Source organism: Rhizopus delemar, genomic scaffold (genome assembly GCF_000149305.1).
Source record: "Rhizopus delemar RA 99-880 supercont3.3 genomic scaffold, whole genome shotgun sequence".
Classification (NCBI taxonomy): domain Eukaryota; kingdom Fungi; phylum Mucoromycota; class Mucoromycetes; order Mucorales; family Rhizopodaceae; genus Rhizopus; species Rhizopus delemar.
Genome location: NW_027137829.1, coordinates 2,670,962 through 2,696,405, shown reverse-complemented (window position 1 = coordinate 2,696,405; position 25,444 = coordinate 2,670,962). Strand labels below are relative to the sequence as shown.

The window sequence follows — 25,444 nt, the reverse complement described above, 5'->3', positions numbered from 1 at the left end:
TTTGATTTATATAAATCATATAGCATTAATATCTAAATAATTGTAATGAGCATTTTACATAATTGAATGATAAGGTGAAAAGAAAGAAAAAACGGTCAAGTAGGTTTTTTTTTACAACAAAAAGAAAAGAATGGAGGACATGCAAACAGAGTATAAATAACATTTTTCTTTCAAGGTACTCTTGTGCTTTTTTTTTCTTTGTTCACAAAAAATGGAAGTTGGAGCAAGATACTATGGGAATACTACAATTGAAGCTATTGATCCATATGTGGTGAGATACAGTGATTTAAATGATGAAACAAAGGACTATATAAGAAAGACTGCGTCTACTATCACTTATATGTCTATTTGCTTATCCTGCATTATTTGGCAAATCATTACTGCTACCATGTTGGCTTGGAGATCAAAGAAATGGATTCATTTTATGTTATTGATTCAAACCATTCTTTGTTTTCTTAATATTCTTTGCAGCGTGTTAAATCCAACTACTTCTGTTAGCTGCGTCTTTGTAAAAGAACAACCAAACTTTGTCGATTTATTTTAATAACTGCTTTTACTGTAGAGGTTTTGGGTGTCTATTATCGCGATCAACCTAGGAGGATGCTGTATTCAAAACATTTTGTTATATAAAGCATACATTTGCTATGAACGATCAATTTTTTTACTCTCATTTGGTTTGGCCATTAACGCTGGATACATTGTGATCACTATTCTATATTCATTATTTGGCAGAGTACCTACTTATAAAGACATAATTGGAAATTGTGTTGTAAGTGTTTGTTTTGTTTTAGTTTACTTTATTAATTCTGTTTATTACAAATAGTTGAATAATCGTATGTTGCCTTCATTGTATTTATTCAAATAATAACTTTTAATATAGTTGAATGGCCAGCTTTAGTTAAATTGGGAATAGATATCATAAGCAATGCTTTTTTATCCGTTGCTTTTCTTTTAATAATACTTCGTCACTATCGTGTCTTTGGAAATAGTTTATACAAGTCATTATTGTCTAATGGTGTGATTTATTCGTAAATAGAATGTACAAACAATGTATACTTGTATTAAAATAGTTTGGTTTAGTACTGGTGTTATTGCGTCTAATATCATCACTGGTATTCTAATATCAAGTCGGGCTGTGGGTGGTTTATCAGCAGACCTATATGCATTTGACTGTAAATATATTTATTATGATTTGTACAGAATACTAATTGAATGTAACAAAGGGGTCATTACTAGCTACTTGCTTATTAGACAGTTTACAATGAAAAAGATTGAAGAAAATGAGGTTCATGAAGATACTCATTCAGTCCAAAGCTCAAGGTCAAGCCTTATTATACAAAATCGACCATTTAATGATATAAAATCAAATACAACATGTGTCAATTGCCATTCTACTTTAACAGACATTGAAAAGAGTTGCTACAGGAGCAGTTCTTCATAAAGAAGGATCCTTATTTATTTACTTATCATTTAAAGTCTATTATTACTAAATAAAGTATAATCTTAATACCAAATAATATCAGTTTTTTTTAGAGTATTTGATATTTACAAAGAATACAAGCGATTGTTTGCTCTATTGATTGATAAAGACATAAATGGCATTAATTGTTGATCAACAATATAATACCCATTTTTATATACAAAATAAGAAAAAGAAAAAGAGGAAAGGGGGAGGGTATAACATCAACAAACATTATTTCTTATTTGTTGAAGACCACCATTTAGAAAGGAATCCGGTTTTGGTGTTCTTTTTATCTATATCTACATGTTCGTCCATATCCATACTTTGACGTCTCAATCCTTCTGCGCTTTTCTTTTTATTCAGAAACCCATCAAAACTAGGTCTAATAAAGTCAAGGCTTGTTCTATGCCCTTCATCCATCGATTGGCGTCCATTACTGGTAAAGCTTCGCCAACTATTCTTTCTGGGTAATATAATCTCTGGCCTTTGTTCTTCATAGAATGATGGACGAGATTCAACCTCATTCTCATCTTGCAAATGGGCTGCCATTGCATTTTTTAGAGCTGTCGTTCTTAGACCATCAAAACTGCAGCGTACCAAAGAGGATCCACCGTCAAGACTAGGCCTCACCGTGTCCAACGAACTTCGGCCTCCTTCACCATTGATTCCATAAGTCCTTCTTTCTAGTGATTGAAGATAATTTTCGTCGTCATAGTGATTGACAACACCATAACTATACCAATCATCTGTTCGTTGTAAATCCTCTGCTGTAGGTCTACCTGTGTTAATACTATGCCTTGGTGGCGGTAAAGTGGATATATCAGGTATATCTAGCTTTCGTGATTCGAATACAGAAGGTAAACTAGGTCTACGTAGTCTTTCTGCTTTTGATACGTATGCATTATCTATCGAATGACGGCCCACTGGTTCTTTTTGACTGATATCCACTTGTTGTAACCCTTTCATCATGGATTGCATAGACCCAAATGTGTCCAGCAATTTAATTATCTCCACATGATTCTTTGCTGCTGCAACATCAATAGGCCTTGAACCATACTTGTCTTTCACATCAATTTTCGCTCCATTTCTTAATAATAAATCAACAATCTTTGTACAGCCATTGGCACAGGCAACATGTAAGGCGGTTGAGCCTGTAGCGCCTGCAACAGCTTGTGATTTATCTGCACTATGCTTTTTAGACCACCTAACAATAAAATGAGCTATAGGCAATTATATATATACATATGTGTATATACTTTTGAGCATTCACATCAGCTCCTCTGTCGATAAGATATTGAACTACAGCAATATGGTTATCACTCATACAAGCTAATTGAAGTGGCATAAATCCATTCACAACTGAATCAATGAGTGCTCCGTGGTCAAGGGCAAATTTAACTAAGCCTGTTAATAATTGATTAGCACGCTTATACTCACAAGTGTATAACATTTACCAACATTTCCGTTCATACAAGCACTGTGTAAGCCTAAAGAATAGTCTTTGGCCTTATCTTTCTTCCCTTCGTACATTTTCGTTTTATTTACTTAAATAAAAAAAAGGAGGATAAAAAAGATTATTCAACATAAAAGTAGGGGGAAAACAACTGAACAAAAAAAAAAAAAAATAGCTTAATTTTTACAAAAATGGTATTTATTTTTTATTGGTTACACACCCATGCGATTGTTTCTACACCAAGTTTGATTCATAAAAGACAGCTTGATTAAAACTAGACGTTTATACTTGTAACATAAAAATCTTGATAGATTTGATATTTTGATAAATGTACTTGGATGAGAAGCTGCTCTTTTGTGTTATGTGTATAAACAATTTTTGAATGGTTGTTGATGGTGTGTGATCATGATTCCATTACGTATAGTGATTAATACATGCGTGTGCAGAGTAGAGCATGTGTTGTCAAGAGGCTTTAACTGACAGTATAAACAAGAGAGTAATAAGGTTGTATTTGGGTAATGAAACTACACAAAATATGTGCAATTTGGCCGACTGAGTCAACTAGCTACGTTATGATGCATTGATATTTTTATTAACCCAAATTTAATAGTTTACAAATAACAAAGATAGTAAACACTATTTTAGTTGAAAGAAACCATATTTTGAGCAATAAATAATGTCAGTCCATCTTTTATTTCTCTTTTTTCTTTTCAGAAAGTGAAAGTTTAGACAAGCATTAAAGCAATGTATTTTGCATTTTTTTACTAGTCAGAACTTACTAAGTTAAAAGCAAAGAACATATACATATTCAATGAGTGTCCTTGGTGATTAACAGAGAAAGACCGCTAATTGTTTTTATGGGATATCATTTGTGTATTTTTGCTAAATCAAGAGCATTGGAATTTTTTCATCCCTTGAAAAATTGAAAAATGGCTGATGATCATGAACACATTGCAAACAGTGAAAGATCAAGAAACATCCTCAACGCAACACCAGTGATGGGTTTAACGAAAACAAGCTGTGTCAAGAAGAAAAAATTGATCAGTTTCTACAGGAGCACAATCAAGAGCAAACATAGACACACGAAGTGTTCAAAAACACCTCGATAGCGTCCTATAAAAACAAATTAGTTAGTAATTTTCGTTTCATATCTATTACATAGATGAGCAGAGAAGGATGACAACTTCTCACTCTCTGCAGGAGGAATCTCTTTAAACAATCATTGCTGTAGCAGCCACAGTTTTTAACAACTTAAAAAAAAAAGACTTACTGGAAGGCTTCTTTGCCCCTCTTCTTTTTTTAGTAGTTACTTTATTTGATTCAGATGCTTCACCAGAAGGTAAGACTTTTGATACTAACATGTTGATTTTGTTTCTTTACCGTTTTTATTTTGCCGTGCTCTGATATGAAGTAATGTGTCTCCTTTGGCAACATCAAGCTTTCAATGCCTCTTTGGACATATTGAAAAAAGCAGTATCATCTCACTTATTAAAATGAATCTGACTTTTGCTCCAATGGGCAATATTGGAATATCAAGCATCAAATTCGATTTTGTCTGCAAACTGGGATATTGAACAAATGTTCATTAGTATATTTAGAAGCACTTCTTTGAACAAAAAGGTATTAATAAATTGTTACCAGTAAAAATATGTATTTGCGAATAAGGTAATTGATAAATACATTGAGATATGGCTGCTGCAATATATGGTTGTTTAAGGAATCTCGATGAAGGAGTTAAAGGAGATTGAAAATGAAGATGAGAATGAAAATGATGACGACGAAACTGGCATTTGGTGTGCTTGGAAAAACCTTTTGAAAAGCTTTCAAGAAATCACTGTCTTGCCGCCATTAAGGTAACATAGCTCTCCATACTATTTGGAAGCTGATTAACAGCGCACATGGTTCTAGCTCTGAATCACATAGCATAATATGGTGTGGAAAGAAGGTCTGAAAAAGGCCATTGTTACCCATTGATTTCTATACCCAACTAAATAATGAGATATGTTCTGCTGAACCCCAGACTGTTCATCCTTCTTTTCTACCGCTGGTTTCTGTATTTTTGAGCTCAGTAAGTTTAAAGAAACTTTTTCACCTCTTGAACAACTTCTCTGCCATCAGTATATCGACTATAAGCTTCAATAAAGTCCATTGATCTCCTAAAATACCTACGTATATGTGCTAGATCGCCGGCTTTATCCAAAAAGGAATCGATATTTTTCTCAAGAGACTTAAAGGAGTAATCGCATTTCAAGCGAGCTTCTCTTTTTGCTGCACCCCAGTACATTTCGATCCAATTGCATTCGCAATGGTATTTAGGATACAACTCAAAAACGTGGCCAGAGTTTATGATCACCTCCTCCAAGATAAGGGATAAGAAGGGCAACTTGAAAACAACGAAAGTGCGTTATTTCAAGGGAATAAGAAAAATTTTGGAGAAAAGAAGTTTATGGATTGGACATGGTCTGGAAGACAAGAAATGGAAGTTGCATTGTGGGGCTCCAGATCGAGTTAATCCAATTTGCTGCGGTGATTTTAAAAATCAGAAGTCTGCTTTAATTCTATAAGCTCAGAATCGCTCATATCCCAGTCTTGATCTCTTAAATGAGGGACAAATTGGTTCGCCTCATTCCTATGTTTTTAAGATAAGCTCGTTTTCTAGAGTTAAGTAGATGCATATCTTTAGAGTATGAATAAGGGAGAAGAGGCGCCTATGTTATAGTACGAGCTCTTTCATATCGATTACGTAATATGTGGCTGGTATTTTTCTCTGCCCTGTACTGCCAGCTAAAATTTTGAAATACCGCATGTTTTCAAATGATATAAAAAAAATATTATCAATATAAATAACAATCCAATCCATAAGAAATGTTCAGAAAGGTTTATATAATAATTGCTACGGTTTTGTTTTATTGTTGGATTATTTGTGGAAAAGTTTATAGCTTTTGAGAATTGTCAAAAAAATTTCAGATTTAAGCTTGGCGACAGGTTAAAAAAACTATTTTATGACAAATTGTTACCGTAGCACCATTTAAACTGTACACTTTTTTTTTATAAAAGCAATATAATTGCTAGAAATAAACACAGACTATTGATAAGGAAAATATGTAATAAAAAGCTATAGAATTATGCACAAATTCTCTTTATCCGTTGGTAAAATTCTATCGAGTTCACGCCACTATTTTATCTGAATAAGTTGAACACTATTTTTCTTGTAGGATATGAGATTAAAAGTCTCATGCTCTCCTAATTGAGCTAACTGGGTACTTTTTTGCAGCATATGAGTAAATTATGTACATAAAAATAAACTTACGGACAAAGCATGTTTTTTCTTCCTTAAATGAATCACATGACAGCACATTGGTAAAGGATGCTTACAAACATGGAGTTTTATTTGTCCGATATCCGATATCCAAGCAATATAAATACTCTTGTCTCTTTCTTCTCTTCCTTTGACATAAAAAGAAGAATTATATAGCAAAATGACTAATAGTGAACACATATTTATTGTTGGTGGTACTGGTAACGTAGGCTCTCGTGTTGTCCGTAACTTGATCGCCAAAAATATTCCCGTCACCCTTTATGCTCGTAGTCCTGAAAAGGTCAATGCTCTCTTTTCTGGTAATGAACTTGTGAAGACACTTCAAGGTGATTACGATGACCTTTCTCCATTGAAAGGAGGATTAAAGGGTCATACAAGGTTATTCTTACTTATTCACGACTTTGACAAGTTTTCCCAGCTGAAGGAAACTATCGCAACTTATGCTTATGGGGCTGGTGTCAAGCAAATTGTTGATATCTCGAGCCTTAGTGTCAGTTTTCCCTGGCGTTCAAACTTTATTGGCAACATGCATCGATTAGGGGAGGAAGCTATGTTGAATATTCCCAATCGTGGTTATCTTGTTGTTTTGCGTCCTGGTCGATTTATGTCAAACTTGACGTTTTTTGAAATTCCCCATAATGATGTCGTATCTAGTTCAAGAGATCCTGATGTACCTGAAGGATGGATTTCCCCTAATGATATTGGTGAGGTGGCTGCTATTGTATTGACTGAAGATATCGAGAAACATAAGGATGCCGTCTATGAACTTAACGGGGATGTTGTCACACCAGCCCAGCGCACAGATATTTTCTCTCGTGCCGTCGGTCGTCCATTCACCTACAAGAAGATATCTGCAGTTGAAAAATATAATATGCTTATAAACTTTGCACATATGCCTCATCATATGGCCTTTGCTGTCAGTACTTCTCAAGCTACTATCAATTCTGAAATCCCTAATGTTACAAATGGTATAGAAATCCTATTGGGAAGAAAGCCAGAGACATTAGAACAATATATTTTTGATAATAAGGACCATTTTAAATAATTAAACTAATAAAAATCTTGTGGTACTTTGCTATGCTTTGATTCAAGTGTTTAGACCTTTTGTCTTTATTTGGTAGTGTTCGTAACACGAATATTTTTTACAGTGAGCATTGCTTTTTGAAATATGTACAATTGTCTTTTATTTTTTCTTATCCAATGCCTACCTTTATACATAATAGCATACATCACATGATTCCAACATCAATACACCAATCGATCTACTCAATGAAACCAATTGGCTGAATAAGTTTTAAATCTTGGATTATAAAACACGACTGTAATTATCCTTGTCCACTTTAACATTTGCGCATAATTATATACATATTTAAGTCTTTAGGAATTGATGAAACAGCGTATTAATATTCTATCTTTTCTTATGTTTTCATGCATTCAATGACACGAATTCCAGCTATAATTTCTCGTTAAAACAAAAGGCTATTGAATTTAGCAAGACTAAAAAAGTATATTTTTGTTTAATATTATTGTATCTGGCAACTGCATTCTTTTTATAAGTAGTCAATTTAAACTGATACGTTAATTATAGCTGCCGATCGAGGATAAATGACACTTTATGTGAAGATCTGTTCCTAGTCACGAAAATAGACTATTTATATTTGTTTATTAAGTTTATCTTATTGTTCATATGACATTGCTTCAGGATTTATAATAAAACAATTCAGATTGAGCTAAAGGAGCAGAATTGATTATGACCGAATGATAGAGAAAAGAATGTACTAAATCTTTATAAAGCATTTATTACTCTGACTTTTTAAATTGAATAAGAAGCATATTTAAAGTATGTCGGGATACGACAAAGCTATAGAAAGAATACAAAGAGATAAAGAAATCTTGGAAAGAAAGGATAAAAACGATAGCAAATCAGTATTTATGCTTACTATGAAGGCTCGCAGAATGCTAATAATCTTTTGTTTATTTTAATAAAGGATAATGAGTTATTTCATCTAATACATTCAATTAACTAAAGAAAAAAGAAGGTATGATTGTGGAAATGACAGTGTTGATACAGCAAAAGCATCAAAAGTTCCCGAGGTAATTGGAAAAGAAGAATCAAACTTGTTGTAAAGCCTATGGGATATAAGCTTGCAGAGCTTGATGATGACATATTTATTAATCTAGGCATCACAAAATATGCAAAGTCAACAGGTACCAAAAAGCTATCAGCTTTAGAAAAGAAATGTATCCATTACTATTACATTAAAATCTTACAAAATGAAAAATGGGTATTGCCAACTTGCAAGGTGGTTGATGATGAAATGAAGAAACCGGTCAAAGAGTTTATAGTGACCCACAAAACTGTCCCAATGTTTTGTGATTTTCTCTTCCACTACTTGTAGCGCTATGATTCTTAAGCTAATGTACATCTTTTCAATTGGATTTAAGTCAGAAGGCTATGCAGGTCATTTCAAATTGTCGTAGGAGTAATATTTAAGGTATTTTTCGACTAATTTGGACGCATGTTTAGGATCATTGTTATACTGGAAAATCATCTGATGTCTTTTTAAGTCTAGCCTATTGGCTCTATACTCATCTGTACGCTCAAGTTCGTCCTCCAAAATCTCTTTGTATAATGTTTTATCCATGCTACTACTGATTTTGTACATCTAGCCGACTTTGTTATAGGTAGTGGCACTCTATAGCATAATATTGCCTATAATTGCTTGAATAACTGTATCTTGAGAGACTTGTTTTATGCTGAAATAGAATGAGCGAGAATCAAAATAGTAGAAGTTTAAAATTTTAGCAATAGATAAGAATTCAGTTATAGTCGTACAATACACTATTATAAGCAGTTTGATACCTGTAAGAACTTTTGGATCGATATCTTATTATGCTTCCTGTTCTTTTAAAACGTTCATAACCCATCCCAATGCATCGTTTGTTTCCTGCGCTACTTGAATCGATCTTCATATTTCATTGTTTTCTTCTATGCGACTTTAGCTATCGAATGATAAACAGCAAAATGTACATTAGCTTAAGAATCATAGCGCTACAAGCCGTAGAAGAGAAAATCACAAAACATTGGGACATTTTTGTGGGTCACTGTATTTACGAGCACCTTATACATTTTATGATACTTGACCCGGATGATCCTTTTTAAAAAATATATTTCACTCTTGCTGAATTCAATCAGATTAAATCATTTCGTTTAAAACAGTTATCAAGTATTCTTCAAGGCATAGAATAGTATTTAGAGACATACAACAAGGATTGGAAATCCGCAAAGGAGTTATACAAATTTGCATATAGCCAAATTCATGATCCTATCACTGAAGTGAATTATAGATGGGTTGCATGAACGCATGATTTGAATGTTAAAGTTATTTTTTGTAAAGATAAACTAAATTTAAATGACTATTCTGAACCTGATCTTTTACATGAAATTTGGCCATTCGTGTATAGGGTATTCAAAATAGAGAGATTACAGCAATACTTGGTGAAAGACCTAATGTAATAGTAGCATTAGTAAAAAATAAAGATAGGAGCTTAGAAGTGATAGAAAGAAGACCTATAAAGGCTATGGGAATCAAAATAGACATATATTTGTAAATATGAGCTTGTTTTATGTGAAATAGGAAAGGATAGGAGTATGGTTACTTTATTTCTATTATACAGGCTGTTGAATGTAAAGAAAATCATACTTTTAATCAAAATGCCATTTATTAGGATCCAACCAAACTGTCTTGATTTTTGGAGACCTACTAATTTGTGGTCTCTTTTTAATGAGTCTCAGAATGTTGTTTAATAATAAAAAAAAAAAAAACTATAATCAATGCTTTATAGTAAAGTATTTGTTGGAGTAGGGTATTCCCAGATTTGACTCATTTCCTAGTATAGTCATCTCCAGTTCAGTCTGGGACCCCCCTTCTTTTTTGAAAACGTAAGCAAAGTTTTTGTATAAGATTATATGCTGTGTTATGCTTATTTCATTTGTATCGGATCGTTTAAAAATATAGTAGACGTCTGTATGGGAAATAAAAATACCTTAAATTACAATCTAATTTTTACACAAGATAAATAAGCATGATTATTTCACAGCATTGAACTTAGCGACCAAACATGTCGTACCAAAGAAGTCTGGGAATTTTTTATATAGTTTTTTTCAGGTATTTTCAAGAAATTTACGAGGCTTAATTAAACTATTATTATTGGATAGCTTCAATGACATTTTGTACAAAAGAATATTTCTTGTAGCATTGATATTCGACAAGATCGTATGATTGTATGTAAATATCATCTAGATTGAAATTTGGCAAAGCATAGGGGAAGTGGCAGGTGAATATAAAATATAAAGTAAATTGAGTAAAGGATGTATTGTTTCTATGTTTGGAACAAGAAAAGTATTTACCCTTATAGAAAAGAAGAGTAATTTATATATTGCATCAACCAATCAATTCCACAGAGTATCATACTTCAAGGTTATCGGCATGTGCTGGTAAAAGGAAATGAGGGCAATTGATTATAGTACGATCAAGAAGACATATGTTTTCATTCATTTTATAGAGTTACTTGGAAAAAAAAGGGGCTGTAAGGAAACTATATAAAAATGATTGAAAAGTGAGATGAAAATGTCTTCTTTAAAGTTTAGTTTATAATTGGGAATTTTATTTCTACAATGCTGAATAGTCTGAAAAAGCTTGTTGTGTATTGATATAAGGTAGAATGGTACACATTTACAAGATAAAGGCCTCTAAACCAAGTCGTTTTTTTCTTTAAAAAAAAAAAAAAAAAAAAAAAACTATTTATTAAAGGCAAGACTCAAGTCGAATGCATAATGCCGTTGCTTTAAATGATAAATAGTAGTTTAAAGCAGATTATCAATAGGAAATGGTATTCAGCATTCCTATAAATTGATTTTCCATTCAGGATGATCCTTTCAAATGAATTGATCTCATCAAATAAGAAGTTAATTCCAAAAATTTGCTCGCATTCATGCTTTTCGTTATATCTGAAATTGATGAAATATAAATAGCACTGTGATTTATGCTTTAAATAAATTTGCAAGTCGAAATAGATGGTTTAGTTATAAGCCTTTTGATATAGTATTGTGTTTTTGAAAGATTTAATTCTTATCTGGTGCTAACACACATACATTGCTATCTAATATTATGTACTCTTATAAACCAGTCTTTCTTTCTTTTTTTTTTTTTTTTTTTTTTTTTTTTTTTTTTTTTTTTTTTTTTTTTTTTTTTTAAAAAAAAAAGGTTTTATTTAAAATAATCAGTAGAAAGAGAATTGATTGTGATTACAAAAGCTTGCCAAGCATACCAGCAATACCTCCACTGCTTTGCTGCTTTTGGGCATTTCCACCACCAAGGCTACCTAAGATACCCATAACGGCATCCAATCCACCACTTCCTCCACCACTACCGCCTTTTTGTTGAGTCATCAAGAGTTTCATGGCCATCGCAGCAGCAGCTTGAAGCATCTCGGCTTGATTAGCATTACCACCGCTGCCACCTTGGGCCTTGAAGAGTTTTTGTGCTTCACCCATAGCCAAACCAATCAACTGGCTGCTGCCTCCTCCACTGCTTCCACCACCACCACCAGAGAACATTTTGAAGGCCTGCATAGCAGCAGCCGAACCAAGATCACGAGAAGAGTGTTCCTGAGTAGGTTGACCACCATTTTGATTATAGATTTGATCATGAGCATTAGCAGCTTGTCGAGCTTCATCTTCGTCTACTTCTTTTCGATCATCTTCACGATTTATTACTTTATGAAAAGCTTGAGCAAAGACACCATTATCATCATCATCTTTGCATAAATTTTAATAACAATGATTATAATAATATATGATTATTTACCATCATCATCGTATTCAGCGTGTTGCTTAGCAAAGCGTGAGATTTGGGAAGTTTCAGGTTTGGGGTATTCTTGTGCTCCTAATAAGAAGCATTTAACAAATCTTTTCTTGCTCTTTTTTAATAATCCTCACTTTTTTTTATTACCTTGGTAAGAACTTGCTTCACCGTACGACATTTTTTAAAGAAAAAGAAATGAAGGGAAAAAATAGACTTTTTATTTTTCGTAATTTTATTTGATTTAGAGCGTTTCACAATATGTAATGCCTTTCCAGTCGAAGTAACCGAAAAGTTTTGCATTAAAACGCAGCAAAAAAATAAAATAAAACTAATCTTGACATAAACTAAAAGTAAGCTTATTCGTGATTCACTTTGGTCGTCTTTTTATGCACACACACATACACACACAAATAAATAGTAAATGTTATGACTAGAAAAATAATGTCAAAACAGTGTTACACGCGTTTTGAACAGTACTCTTACAGTCATTTCTTTCTCTCTTTTTTTTTTTTTTCCTATTTTTTGTATAAAGAAAGAGATAATACCTTTTTGCTATTTCTTATCCTTCTTTAAAAAGTTTAGAAAAATGAAAATAACATAAAGTATTACTCAATGATATCATAATGATTAAGGAGATGAATAGCCTAAAAGGATGCGTTTTCAATTATATATTGATATATCCATTTAATAAACAATTTATCCGACCATCTCTTTTATTAAATTCATGATTATCCCCAGTTAACTATTTCATAAAAACCTTCGATCGATTGTGCTTTTTAACTGTGTCGTTAGCTCTCTATTCCTCCTTTTTTTTCTGAAGAAAGCGAAAGGTATCGAAGGACTTTATTTTTTATTGAGTTCTCTTGAATTTTGAAAGATAGAATGCTTTTCAATAATTATAAGAGCTCAACTTAATAGAATACGCCAGTTCTCTACTTTCAATGCATATTTTTCTTGGGATAGCACTTATAATGTCTACAATAATAGAGTTTCTTTATTCCTCAATTAATTACGTATATTTCCCTTTTTCAGCGCGTCTACTTTACAGTAATACCTGATTAGAGCTAACAAAGAGATTTATCAATGCTTCTCCTACCTTATCTTTATGATAATTGTGTCCTCTTTTTGTTTTACCTCTTTTTTCCTGTCAAATCTAAATAATTTGCATCTTTGGGAGTAGACTTGATGACACCAAACACCGAAGGAATTAAATATTAAATTCCTTTTAGAAAAGGAAAGTGAGATATTAGCATAATATCCATCTCCTAATGCCATGATTTATTAAACAAATTAAATCAAAAGAAATAATAAAACGATATTTCCATTACCTCAAAGAAGTCTGGTAAAATGTGTTTACCAACAAGAAGTCGCATTAAATGCCCGGCCTGTGTAACACATCATTCACATGCATAAAAAACGATTTACTATTCAATCTGGCTTATTCAATTCATATGATAAGAAATACGATGTCATTAAAGCAAATTGGAAAGCTTCCGGTATTTGAAGGGCAAAGATAATATGATTCAGTGTAATTTCATCTTTTTTTTTGTTTTCGAGATTGAATTGCATTTTTATATAATGATGAGTGATGACTATCTTTGTGATGATCAGTGAAGCAATATTAAGTCATATTTGAATATTATAAAGGAACTATTAAACATCATACTACATTAAACGATAATGTATTTGCTTTATGGCAATTGATCATTCTTTAATCATGTCACTATCAAGGTTTTTTGCAAGGAATTTTTTTACATAACAAGTTGCTTTAAGGACAGTATACATTCACCACTGCTTAAAAAAGATGATGAAAAGCACCAGAGAGAGAAAAAAAAAAAGCATACAACATTAGTTTGGCTTTATTAAATTTTCATATGCCTTTTGCGTAACAGTACTTTCTCTTTCCCCCTATTACTTTATTATTTTTCTTTTCTCTTTTACTCTTGTCAGTTCAAATGTCAACATCTCATGAGTCCACTTCATTAAAACCAGCACTATTGACCATGATGCGAGCTTATGGTTTAGGCTGGGTAGTGACAACAACACCTGGTCTCATCTCTCTTCTGATCAAAACACTTACTTCCAAGGACAGGCAGGGTGCTATTCAAAAAGCCATTCTCGTATCTGTACCTACTTTATTAAAACACAGCATCACTAAAAATGGATTTCCCTTGTTACTCGCGACCTCTTTTGGAGGGCAACGATTCTTGCGTCTGATACATGAAACATGTACTAAAAAAAAGCTATCCTTATCGTCATCCATCTTTTGGTCTTCCCTGTTCAGTGTCTGGGCGGTGAAAAAAATTTACCCGACCATCAAGACGTTGGATCTCACGTTCTTTGCGCTTGTACGCGCATTTGATGTTTTTGCTCACCGTATTTATGAGTCAACTAGAGTGAGACAAATTGTGCCAGAATGGTTATTGGAGTATGGGAATATCCTTGTGTTTACTACGGCAAGTGCAGAGATTATCTTTTCTTGGTTTTATGAACCACAACGATTGCCAAAGTAAGAAAGGACGATGGTAATACGTTTAAAATAACACAGACATTAGATCGTATGAAAAATGGATCACAAACATGTCAGGTATTGATGACAGACTCTTGAAGGCTTTGAGAGCAATCAGATCAGGAGCTTGGGTTTATGGTGTAAGTTGGATCACTGTGTGTAGTTAAAAGATCTAAATCATCTTTTACTAGAAAGATACAGGTTTTGGATATCTCTTGGGAGATTACTGTGAAAAACTTGGACTGCCTAGATCTTATGGTGATCCTTGTTCTGGAAGGATTAATTGTACAGTTGTTCATGATGGAAGTACGTGGGGATGTGAAGTGAATGCACTATATCGTTTTATGAAAGGATTCATTAAAATTTTTCCTGTAAAGAAAAAAGAAAAAGAAAAGAAGAAACGGTGTTGACTTTTTATAGGTTTACTTGAGCGTACATCTTGCCCCTCCTTTGTTTTTCAAGACTTCACGATTAATGGAAGATCCTGTTCAGTCTTTTACGCATATCCTAAAAGCCAGCATTCGATCGTCAACGTTTCTAGGTACGTTTATTGGAATTATCTGGTATAGCATCTGCCTTGTACGAACTAGGATTGGCCATCAGCTATTAGGTATCAATCAGACACGATTGGATAATACATTGGCGCCTTTGGTAGGAAGCATGCTTTGTGGTTTATCCTTACTCATTGAAAGCAAACATCGTCGCGGTGAAATGGCTCTATATGTGACGCCTCGAGCCCTCTTTTCTGTCACTGGGCGACTCTTGAGTCTATTTAAAAAGAGAAAATGGTGGGATGCGTTTGGTGCAAAGTTAACTGAAGATATAGTATACGCAGCCTCAGTGACAATCGTGATTCATACTCTTTATAAAGACAAGAACATGGTGAGACCTTCCATACGCGGATTGATGTCATGGATATTAAAAGATGAATTGAACGATGAGAAAGTAAACGGAATAGAAAAAGAAGAACAAGTAGATGAGGATGATGAAGGGTCGTTGTTGGAAATTAAAATTAAAAAACCAATATCCACTTCATAGATTTACTAGACACTTTTTATTTTTAATATTATTGACTAATCTACGTGCTTTCCCTTATTTATTGGTTTCATTAAACCATAAAAAGTCAAGTATTATGCCATGTGCTTTACTATTTTGTATATTGGTTTAGCAGATTTCAATAAAATACAACAGCAAAATCGATTTAGCTTTTCTATTTTTCTATATTTTTTTTAAGAACCATGAGTGATTTTATCATCTAATAACTGCTTGAAGGCCTCAAGGTTGGTCAAAGATTGAAACAACTTATTCTCATACACTTGGTTTTGTTATATAACTTAATTCTTTTCGTTCAATAAAAATCATAAACTGCTTCATCCATCTTCTTTCTATTGTCTGTTTCCATTTATATCATCTTCAAAGCAAGTTGTATCAGTAAAAGCCAGAAGTTTACAAGTAAATAAAGGTTTGTAAAAACAGTCATTTTATATCTGGGGAAGAAGGAACATTTGATTGGGAACTCTCGGTTTAAACAAAAAAAAAAGTTGTCAATTAGACCACTGCTTGACGGGTTGAAAACTTGTACAAGTTTAAAGCGCAAAATAAAAGTGTTTAGATTCCTATAGTAAGAATCCAGCAATAACACTATGGAGAATAACAAAAAAAGAAAATTTTCAAATAAGCAAAGGTTAGTTGAGAAATTGAAATTGGCAGTTCAATATGAACATTCATGAATCCTGAATAGGTGTTTTTCTCTGACAGCAATGAAATGAAATTGAAATTTGGAATGTTAAAGTTTAGAACTATTGAGTTATAGTTACTAAAAAAAAAGCATAATGAAAAGATATTATAAAGTAATAAGCATCACTACTATATTCACGATCCAATAGCCAGCGACATTTAAAAAAGACTAAAGGAGGGATATTGTCAAAAGGTTGGGAAGCTTTTCAAATCTTAAGGTTAAAGCAACAAAGAGCATCTATTTTACTTTATCCAGATGGTATATGAAGCCTATTGCCAAACTGCTTTCAATCCTATCTTCATATCATATTGACACAGTAGTACTCTGTTTTGGTGTATTTTATCCTTGAATTTAGTCGACTTCAACCCAAAGTACAGACAATCATACCACAGCAAAAACAAGTATCAAAATATGCCCAGTACAATTTCTAGGTAAATATACCATTTCCTTTTTCACTTCTTTCTAATATTTCGGCTTTCTACTTGAGTTTTGAGCTTGATTTATATATTTGTCATTGAAAACAGACAAATTATCTGCACTGTGTAGATATCAATAGCACATCTACCTACTGTTGATTGTTCTGTTTATCTTGTTGTATGTGAATAATTTAAGCATGCACATAGATTTTGCTCCTGAAATCTAATTGAGTTGAGTATTAAGAAGTCGATAGAAAGCATTTATGAGAAACTGTATTTTCGTTGATGAAGCTAGCCTCTACTCGATAATGATCTTGAATTATTATAAAGTTACTCACTCAAAAAGAACTAAAATAATCATTTTAGACTATATTTTATCTTTTGGTATCATCAAGTGTTAAAAAAGTGATGCAAAAAAAGGAGAAATAATTCTCTAAAGTGTTTATTTCAAAAGAAAGAAAATCTACAAGTTAAATTTCTAAACTTAGATCCTCAGAAAGGAACTACAACTCATCATATAGCTAACTTTATGGAACTTACCATAAATATACATGATTAACTAGATAAAAGGATATTTTGTTGTCAAAGAGTAGCTGGAAAATACATCGTTCTTTGCCTAACTGACGTTTTGGAATTTAAAACTAGACAGGCGTTTTTTTGGAAACGAAATTGATGACTCCCCAAAAAAAAAAAAATCAGGGCTGTCTTGTAATCAATGTTAGATTGTCCAAAAAAGATTCAAATTTGTCTTATTTACAAGTTAAAACACTGCACATTTTTTTTTATTTCAGTTTTATCTTTTTTTTTTTTTTTTTTTTTTTTTTTTTTTTTTTTTTATAACGCAGCCCATACATATGTCTTCCTCACTTACATATATACTTCAACTTCAAAAGTCTGGTGGTGAAAACAGTTTACCTTCACCCCCTAATTCCTCATGTGGAGATGAGGTGAACAAAGAAGCATCATTTATTACTTCTTTTTCACTACCAACACATTATAGTCCATATATCGCAAACGGTTTATCGAATTCTCTACCAGAAAATTATACCATCGATCACTCTGTTACTACAATCACTGGTAGCAAACGTAATCACCGTATTCATAACCGAAAAGATCGCCGTGTGATAGTGTCGGAGTCGTCTTCCAAGAATACATTACAAACCTATCGATGCACAGACTGTGGTAAAATTTACAAACACCCAAATTGCCTCTCAAAACATCAGTGGGAGCACTCAGAACAATGGGAATATACATCAAAGTTCCTATTAACCAAACATCAGCAAGTTCAAATGTTGGAAGCAGCTAGTATTCTCATGAATTTAGATAAAAAGCATAAAAATTTCAGTGATGATGATGAAAATTATACTCAGCAAGATTATGAATCAGATATTGATATTGAAATGGATGATATTTAAAATAAACTTTTCTCTCTTGCGTGCAATAAGCCACTTTGCCTTTTTTAAAGTGGTCCGTGTAATTGAGTATGTGGAACAATAATGACGGAGTTCCTGAGCTTTGAGAATGGTACAAATAATTTGGTTCTCAGATAAGGCACAGAGCATGGATGGTGAAGATTTCCTTTGAATATCATGAACTACAGTCGCAAAGTAGATCAAGGAAATAAATACTTTAAATGGCTCATAGTAAAGCTTCCTTTTTATCTTCATCTCATTGAGTGAAGCGTATTATGTAAACAAGTTTAGAATAATCATAAAAAAGGGGTTATGCATTGGTTACATTATATTTTATTAATATCGCTAAATGTTCACTTTTCTAGCTAATTCACTCATCATATCCAATAGGTCCTGTATCGTAAATTCCAAGTGAATACCAACATCAGGATAACACTGCCTAATCAAATTTTCCATTCGTTCATGCTGTTGTATAAATTCTTCCTGAATTCCACGCCAAACGACTTGCAATAGACCCTCTTCTTCTGAGAAATGTTTGTCAACACGTTTATATAGTTGTTCCAAAGACTTTTTAATTTCTTTAGGTGGATACATAGTGATCACTTTACGAAGCTGGGTCTTGTTGTAATTCATGTGGAACGATACTTCTTCAGGCATACTACTTGTACGCGCCATCGTTTCCACACCTTCAAAGAACTCCAAAAGTCTACCTAATGGACGGCGGATGATGACATGAACATAGGAATTCAAGCTACTGTCGTACTGAGATTTGGCATGTTTGATCCATTTTTCGAGAACATGTAACTTATTAGTACGTAAGGTATGATATAAATGATGCATATTTTCTACGAATACAATTTGTTAATTCAAAAACATTTCTTTTCTTGTATGACTTACCAATATACATAATGGTTGCATTCAACTGATCCTTGTCATCTCCTGTTTGATCACCTTCTTTTGCAATGCTTTCTAAACTTGCCATCATGGCTTGAATTACCTTTTCATAAGCTGAATTGACTGTCACTCGTGTTTCTGATTCAGGCTGAACATGAACTGCCGCCACTTCCAGTCGCATAGCAAAGATAGGAAATGTCCTAAAGAAACTCAAGACACCTTTTCGTTTCTTGATGCTTACTTTAGTTTCTTCTATAATACGAATTTGGTCGCCAATGAAGCTTTCAAACATGCGAGTCAATCTTTGAGATAATGACTCGCACAGTTTTAATGCAAACTCTTGATCAGAGCCCTCCCATTTTTCTTGTTGGTATTCAACAGCAGCTAACATACTGACGGTCAAACTAAAAAAAAGAAAAAAGGTTAAAAAATGAAAGCTAATTAAAGTAAAAGATCTCTTTTTTACGTGGGATCTGATTTCACACCATATTCAAGAAGACTGACCATATTAGGCTCCATAGTTTCAAAAATGATTTCCATCCAAGATAAAATCTTTTTTGATATCTTTACATCCCTTATCTTGTCGCGTCGACTGTAAAGTTCGGATTTGTTGGGTACTTGGGAGTAAACCATTCCACGTTCCAAGAATGAACGTGTGCTAGTAAGTTCAAAGAGATCGCTCATGTAATTTTGCTCTCTACAGAGCAACATGATCGATTGATTCATCATCTGTGCAAAAGCCTACAATGGATGTTTAGATGGGAATATTTATTTCTGCTTTAATGAATACGATTACCTCGTCTGTAGCCTTTTCGTCTTCATCAATACTAGATCGATTACTATTAATACCTTCAGCAGATCCACGTAACATATGACGGTATCGATGTGGCTTTAAGTCTTCGGTACGTAATGTGGGTGCATATGCTAAAGCACGAGCAGGACGAGATTCTTCAGGCTTGAAAACTATATAAAATGTAAGTAAAATTTGTACACACTTTTTTTTTTGCATAATTTACGGTATTCAAGTTCATCTACATCTCTTTTACGTAATGAACTATAAAAATTACGAGTAGTATCAATCAATTCGCGAATATCTCGTTCGAATAAGGGCGCCATTGCCTGCGCATAACACTTTTGGATAGCAATGATAAGGTTAGTTATCCATATATTTTAGTAAATGCAGAGATGGCTTACTCTTTGCAATTCACCATACATTCTTGGCTCCATTTCCTTTTCCCACAAATTAAATCCCTGGAACTTGATGAGCTGATCTTCCACCGTTTCATGAGGGTGCGCCATGATTGATGCACTTTGGTTCTTTCTATTATTAGTAGGCGATGACTTTGTTCTAATCTCTTGGTATACTTTAGCCTATATATCTTCCATTTAGAACCATGTTGTGTTTGTTAAATAAATTAACTTTACTTGTTGCTCAAATTGATCTTTTAAAAATTTAAATACTCGTTCACTAAATCGATTTCCGTGTACATTATAAGATTCTAGACGTTCTTGTACGGCTACCATGCTCTGCAGCCCATCAGGTAACTTTGTCTTTAATATTTTTTGCAGCATCTCTGCTGATTCCTGAATACGAATTACATCATCTACAGTGTCCATTGAATCATATTGTAAGCTATCTAAACATCGCTTGGGTATAGAAATAGCACTCTATAAAAAATATTGATTGGACAGACGTACGAAAAGCAAAAGCAGGGCTTACGAGTAACGCATCCAGCTCGGTTATAAGGGATAATTGGTTCGTATTTAGGATTTGAAGTGCTCTATTTTGAATCTCAATTTCTCTAATATCATCTCCCATGCTCTATAAATCGCAGTAAGTATAAAAATACTTTTTTTATACGAATGGGTTTACATTCAATTCTGCAGCATAAAGAGATAACCAGCTTTCCATACTATCCAATTCAGCTAAAGATTTATCAATATGATCTACAATCGATCTCACCCTTTCATCCGATTGTATAATAGCATGTACATTTGCCTATTACATACAATCATTCATCTATCTTATAATAATAAATAAAAATATCTTACTGCTTCCAAGGCATGTAGCTCCCCTAATAATCGTTTTTCAAGAACTGTTGCGTTACCATTCGCTTTCCAATTAAAATCCGTCAATAGTTCTTCTACATTCATTAAAAAGGCACGCTCGGCCAGTTTGTCCTGTATTTCTTCTTCCTTTTTTTGTCTCTCTAACCCACCAAAATTTGTATAAGCTTCGCATAATCTACACAAAAGCCCGTACACTATTACCTTTCTCTTCTAAAACTTGTCTTTCTCTTTTTTCCCTTTCTCTTTTAGCCTCTCTTGCTCTACGTTCCTCGTTTTGTCTTGGCTCATGTAGTTCTACGATAAGCCTTATGAATTTTTTTCCTCTCATTCATATTTTATGTTTTTACCTGGGACAGCAATAGATACAGGAGAACTAATAGGTGGCCTTACTGCAGACACAGCTGGTATAGGTGACATAGGTGATTCAGCTCGATGGACCGAGCTAGCAGTGGGCGAAATAGGTGACTCTTCGCTTAAAGTAGGAGCTGAAGGATCAGCCAAAACTAATTTTTGTTTAAGCCACTATGTTTATATAAGACCAAATAAGAAAAAGCTTACATCTTAAAATACGTGGTTCATCAATATTGACAAGTTTCGGCATACGACTTGCATAACGTCTACAAAACTTTTTAAGGTGTCAAATATGAAATCCTCTTGCTTTTTATGCAAATATGTTACATCAATCAAAAAGGCTAGGAAAATCATCTTATCTTTTCCTCTTTCTACTGCCCATAAGTATGCCTTGTTTAATGTAATTGAAAATTGATGAGCCTAAATGTAAAATGGTTTGGTTCTGCCTCCTGATGGATTATTAAACGTTCATTCCAACTTACATCCACAATCTGAATTTGTTTAATCTCTTCTAAGGCCCATGTTTTACCAATGCTAAATGCCCCATTTTGGTTTCTTTTCACTTTTAAAAGTCGTATTGTATTTCGTTTTTCTAATATAAATATTCAGTATCATATTTATGGAGTTATTAAGTATATCTGGCTTACGGGTTAAGCATAAATAACGAGGTGTTCCTCTAATGTCTTTACTGCTTTCTGATGACTGAATATCTTTATAAGTCTTGACATGAACAATTAACTTCTCGGAAGAACCTTGTGGAAATAAACTTGTGATGAGCAATTGTCTTATGCCGTCCATGAAGCAGAAGAAGAAAGGGCAATTTTATAATTTGTATTCAAACGCCTATTGAATTAGTTGTATAATGCGTGACTTTTTCATCCAGCCAAAATGTACATAATTTGTGTGCCTCTTTTACTGGTATTTTATATATTTAATTTCAAAAGATGGTAAAGACGAAAAAAAGATGGACAAGAACCCGCATTTATAAAATCTTTGTCCTTTCGTAGGTTGTATTGGCTGCTGCAGTTGTTACAAAAAGTGGAAAACGTAACAAAAAAGATAAACAATAAAAACTGCTATCCAATGCTCATAACATGTAATAGCTGTCATTTCTCGCCAGTTTCGTCAGATGCCACGTTCACGTATTGAAGGATTATTGGCATCCTTCCCCAAGCTGACAAGTACAGGACAACAACACACAATTGCTGAAAATGAACACGTTCGTTTTGTTTATCAACCTTTAGATGAGCTATTCATTGTGTTGATTACTAACCGCCAGGTAATAGTCTTGTATCATCTTTATAAACTGATGACTCATGTTTATTATAATAGTCAAACATTTTACAAGATATTGAATCACTTCATTTGTTTGCTCGCATTGTTACCGACATTTGTCACTCATTCGATGAGGCTGACATCTTTCGTAACGCTTTTGAATTATTGTGTGCCTTTGACGAAATTATTTCTGTCGGTTACAGAGAAAACGTAAACTTGTCTCAAGTCAAGAGCTCTATCGAAATGGAGAGTCATGAAGAAAGAATCCAAGAAATCATTGCTAAAGTAAGAATTACTTGTTTATTAACAAGCATGTAACCTACTTTTTTTTTGTAGAATAAAGAGGCGGAGGCAAAGGAAGAGCTTAAGAGAAGGGCCAAGCAATTTGAAATGCAAAGAAAGGAAGCTCAAAAACGTGGGCAAGAGTTTATGCAAGGAAACTTCAAGTCAAGTAACAATAGTTTTGGTGGAGGCTATAGTGGACAATCCTTCTCTCCTTCTTTTGAAACATCACCTACCAACATCTCAAGGGAAACTTATACGTAAATAATTATTGCCACGGTTCTCTTTAGATAAACTAACTGTTTGCATGGAATAGTCCTGTAGAGACTGCCGTTAGTGCAGATACACCTCCAAAACCAAAGGGTATGCAATTGGGCCGTAAATCCAAGACTGTCAATCTTTTTGAATAAAACCAAAATCTATGTATTTCTTGCTTTTAAATTCCATGTGCTAGTTTGTCTTTAGTATTCTTAAATATGGATTCACTTTCAACTGCTGGTTCATAAAAGAATGTACTGAAATTTTTTTGTATATAAGAGAATTGAAAAGATAGTTTTTACAGAAACAACCTAAAGGTTAAATAATTATTACATTTCAAGCAGTTTTTTTTTTTTTTTTTTTTTTTTTTTTTTTTTTTTTATTACTTTAAGCTAAATGGCCCGGTTTGGTTAGGATAAATAATTTTCATGTGCCTTAGCTAAATAAATCACTCATTTGTTATTCTTCATATAAAAAAATAGTGCTATACCTAGAGGGCTATTTTATACATGGAAAGTATTTCAATTTGAAAATATTGTTTTAGTATAATGCAAGTATAAAGTATTCATATTATTTGCTTATTTTTGTTAATACTTTAACAGCAGGAAAAAATACAGGCTAACAGTGTAGGAGAGAGATATGAAAATTTTTATCTCATTCTAATCAGGTATTATCAAAGTTCCAATACATTTCACCGGTGATAATGAGAATTTTATTTTGATTTTCTATTAAAAAAAACTGTATCAACGACCTTCCAAACTTAATTAGCCTTAGCTTAAATTTTTGTAACTAAGAGTTGTACGCGAATCAAATTTTTATACATAGTGAGCAAAAAGATGAGTTTTGCTCATACAAACATTAAGTGCGTCCAAATAGTAACCTCCATTCAGTTAATTCTTTTATTTCTTAAGTTTTGTTTGTTTAACAAGCATAATAATATGACTTAATTGTTATTTATTCATTTATTATTGAATTGGTAAAATTTCTTTAACATTAATTTGATATATTTTGCGTATAATGACGAAAATCACAGTAAGATACAAATAAATAAAAGATATTTATAAATTACAACTGTGTCCTTGTAATAATAACATAAATACATCAATGATACACAAATATAGCTTCATATGTATAAAAAGCATAATATGTATAGCAAATTCCAACTATAACTCTTTCTTTTGTACTAAAGATTACTATAAGCACTGCTAAACATGGCAGTACATATGTCCATAATCTAAATAGTTATCTAATGAAACATTTGTGTTAATATTTAATGAACTAATTTAAGAGGCAGGTCATTTATAATTAAAACTGTTCAAACAAAACACCATAGATAAACATGCTAGTTAAATAAATATTTAGTTTATATGTTATATACGTAGTGTAGCTTCTTTTTTTTTTTAAAAAAAAAAAATAAGTTTGGCTTCATACGATATAAAATCAAGTTAAGTGAACAACTAGAGCTAATAGTACTACATCTAGAAAAATATGAAAAGCACAAAGGAGGCCGTAACCTGACTATAACTCAATTATACAGCTTTTACCGTGAGCTATCATATGATTCAAGCAATAGTGATAGATCCGATGGTGGTCTCTTTGAGCGTTCATTTCACTCAGGGCCATTGCCTTTGTACATCTATTCTGGAAAAACCAAATACAGCTTGCGCAAAAAGCAGGCATTTTGGAGAACATTTCATCAAAGCAAAGTCAATGGGGAAAAGTACTACTACCAACAAATTGTCTTCAACAAGGCTATCTTCAGGACTACTTTTATTGCAGAAAAAGGCAACTGCTCATCTTGGAGAGGTAATAGTACACACATCACTATAGCATCTGATTGTAGACTAACATACAATACCACATTTCACTCTGTATTAGACTATTTTGAGCGTTTGGTATTCATTGGACCAGAAAACGGAGGTATCTCTGTAAGTCGATCGTACAACATAAGTAATTTATCAGACGTCAGTGATTTTGAAAGAGGTCCAGAAATAGCTCGATATGAGCTCAATGTCATGTATGAAAATGCCAATAGCTCCCAAAAAAGAATTTTTAACAGAATAAACATTGAGCTGGCCAATAACTCTGCCACGTTTGTGTCTGGTGCTGCTGGTACAGGAAAGTCCTACTTGCTAAAA

The 25,444-nt window shown here is 33.0% G+C and overlaps 9 protein-coding genes across 9 annotated transcripts; 5 read left to right on the top strand and 4 right to left on the bottom strand.

Annotated features, from left to right (window-relative positions):
* Positions 1 to 211: 211 nt before the first annotated feature.
* Positions 212 to 544, top strand: RO3G_05243 (uncharacterized protein; the record flags this gene model as incomplete). Its single annotated transcript, XM_067659833.1, has 1 exon — positions 212 to 544. One exon carries the CDS (start codon positions 212 to 214, stop codon positions 542 to 544), a length of 333 nt encoding a protein of 110 aa, XP_067515934.1.
* A 1,149-nt stretch (positions 545 to 1,693) lies between these two features.
* Positions 1,694 to 2,932, bottom strand: RO3G_05242 (uncharacterized protein; the record flags this gene model as incomplete). The annotated part of the gene is made up of 3 exons (XM_067659832.1): positions 1,694 to 2,666; positions 2,719 to 2,866; positions 2,917 to 2,932. The coding sequence occupies 3 exons, from the start codon at positions 2,930 to 2,932 to the stop codon at positions 1,694 to 1,696; spliced, it is 1,137 nt and encodes a 378-aa protein (XP_067515933.1).
* A 1,031-nt stretch (positions 2,933 to 3,963) lies between these two features.
* RO3G_05241 (uncharacterized protein) lies at positions 3,964 to 4,276 on the bottom strand (the record flags this gene model as incomplete). The annotated part of the gene is made up of 2 exons (XM_067659831.1): positions 3,964 to 4,028; positions 4,186 to 4,276. The coding sequence occupies 2 exons, from the start codon at positions 4,274 to 4,276 to the stop codon at positions 3,964 to 3,966; spliced, it is 156 nt and encodes a 51-aa protein (XP_067515932.1).
* A 2,118-nt stretch (positions 4,277 to 6,394) lies between these two features.
* On the top strand, positions 6,395 to 7,279 carry RO3G_05240 (uncharacterized protein; the record flags this gene model as incomplete). The annotated part of the gene is made up of 1 exon (XM_067659830.1): positions 6,395 to 7,279. One exon carries the CDS (start codon positions 6,395 to 6,397, stop codon positions 7,277 to 7,279), a length of 885 nt encoding a protein of 294 aa, XP_067515931.1.
* Positions 7,280 to 11,542: 4,263 nt separating this feature from the next.
* Positions 11,543 to 12,279, bottom strand: RO3G_05239 (uncharacterized protein; the record flags this gene model as incomplete). The annotated part of the gene is made up of 3 exons (XM_067659829.1): positions 11,543 to 12,054; positions 12,105 to 12,182; positions 12,249 to 12,279. 3 exons carry the CDS (start codon positions 12,277 to 12,279, stop codon positions 11,543 to 11,545), a joined length of 621 nt encoding a protein of 206 aa, XP_067515930.1.
* Positions 12,280 to 14,681: 2,402 nt separating this feature from the next.
* Positions 14,682 to 15,220, top strand: RO3G_05238 (uncharacterized protein; the record flags this gene model as incomplete). Its single annotated transcript, XM_067659828.1, has 3 exons — positions 14,682 to 14,750; positions 14,802 to 14,981; positions 15,152 to 15,220. 3 exons carry the CDS (start codon positions 14,682 to 14,684, stop codon positions 15,218 to 15,220), a joined length of 318 nt encoding a protein of 105 aa, XP_067515929.1.
* Positions 15,221 to 17,618: 2,398 nt separating this feature from the next.
* RO3G_05237 (uncharacterized protein) lies at positions 17,619 to 18,179 on the top strand (the record flags this gene model as incomplete). Its single annotated transcript, XM_067659827.1, has 1 exon — positions 17,619 to 18,179. One exon carries the CDS (start codon positions 17,619 to 17,621, stop codon positions 18,177 to 18,179), a length of 561 nt encoding a protein of 186 aa, XP_067515928.1.
* A 342-nt stretch (positions 18,180 to 18,521) lies between these two features.
* Positions 18,522 to 22,289, bottom strand: RO3G_05236 (uncharacterized protein; the record flags this gene model as incomplete). The annotated part of the gene is made up of 14 exons (XM_067659826.1): positions 18,522 to 19,021; positions 19,074 to 19,474; positions 19,537 to 19,811; positions 19,867 to 20,033; positions 20,087 to 20,201; positions 20,265 to 20,441; positions 20,496 to 20,738; positions 20,791 to 20,892; positions 20,944 to 21,069; positions 21,123 to 21,280; positions 21,342 to 21,434; positions 21,488 to 21,662; positions 21,974 to 22,083; positions 22,139 to 22,289. 14 exons carry the CDS (start codon positions 22,287 to 22,289, stop codon positions 18,522 to 18,524), a joined length of 2,793 nt encoding a protein of 930 aa, XP_067515927.1.
* A 331-nt stretch (positions 22,290 to 22,620) lies between these two features.
* RO3G_05235 (uncharacterized protein) lies at positions 22,621 to 23,458 on the top strand (the record flags this gene model as incomplete). The annotated part of the gene is made up of 4 exons (XM_067659825.1): positions 22,621 to 22,770; positions 22,824 to 23,051; positions 23,103 to 23,308; positions 23,365 to 23,458. The coding sequence occupies 4 exons, from the start codon at positions 22,621 to 22,623 to the stop codon at positions 23,456 to 23,458; spliced, it is 678 nt and encodes a 225-aa protein (XP_067515926.1).
* Between the last annotated feature and the right edge of the window lie 1,986 nt (positions 23,459 to 25,444).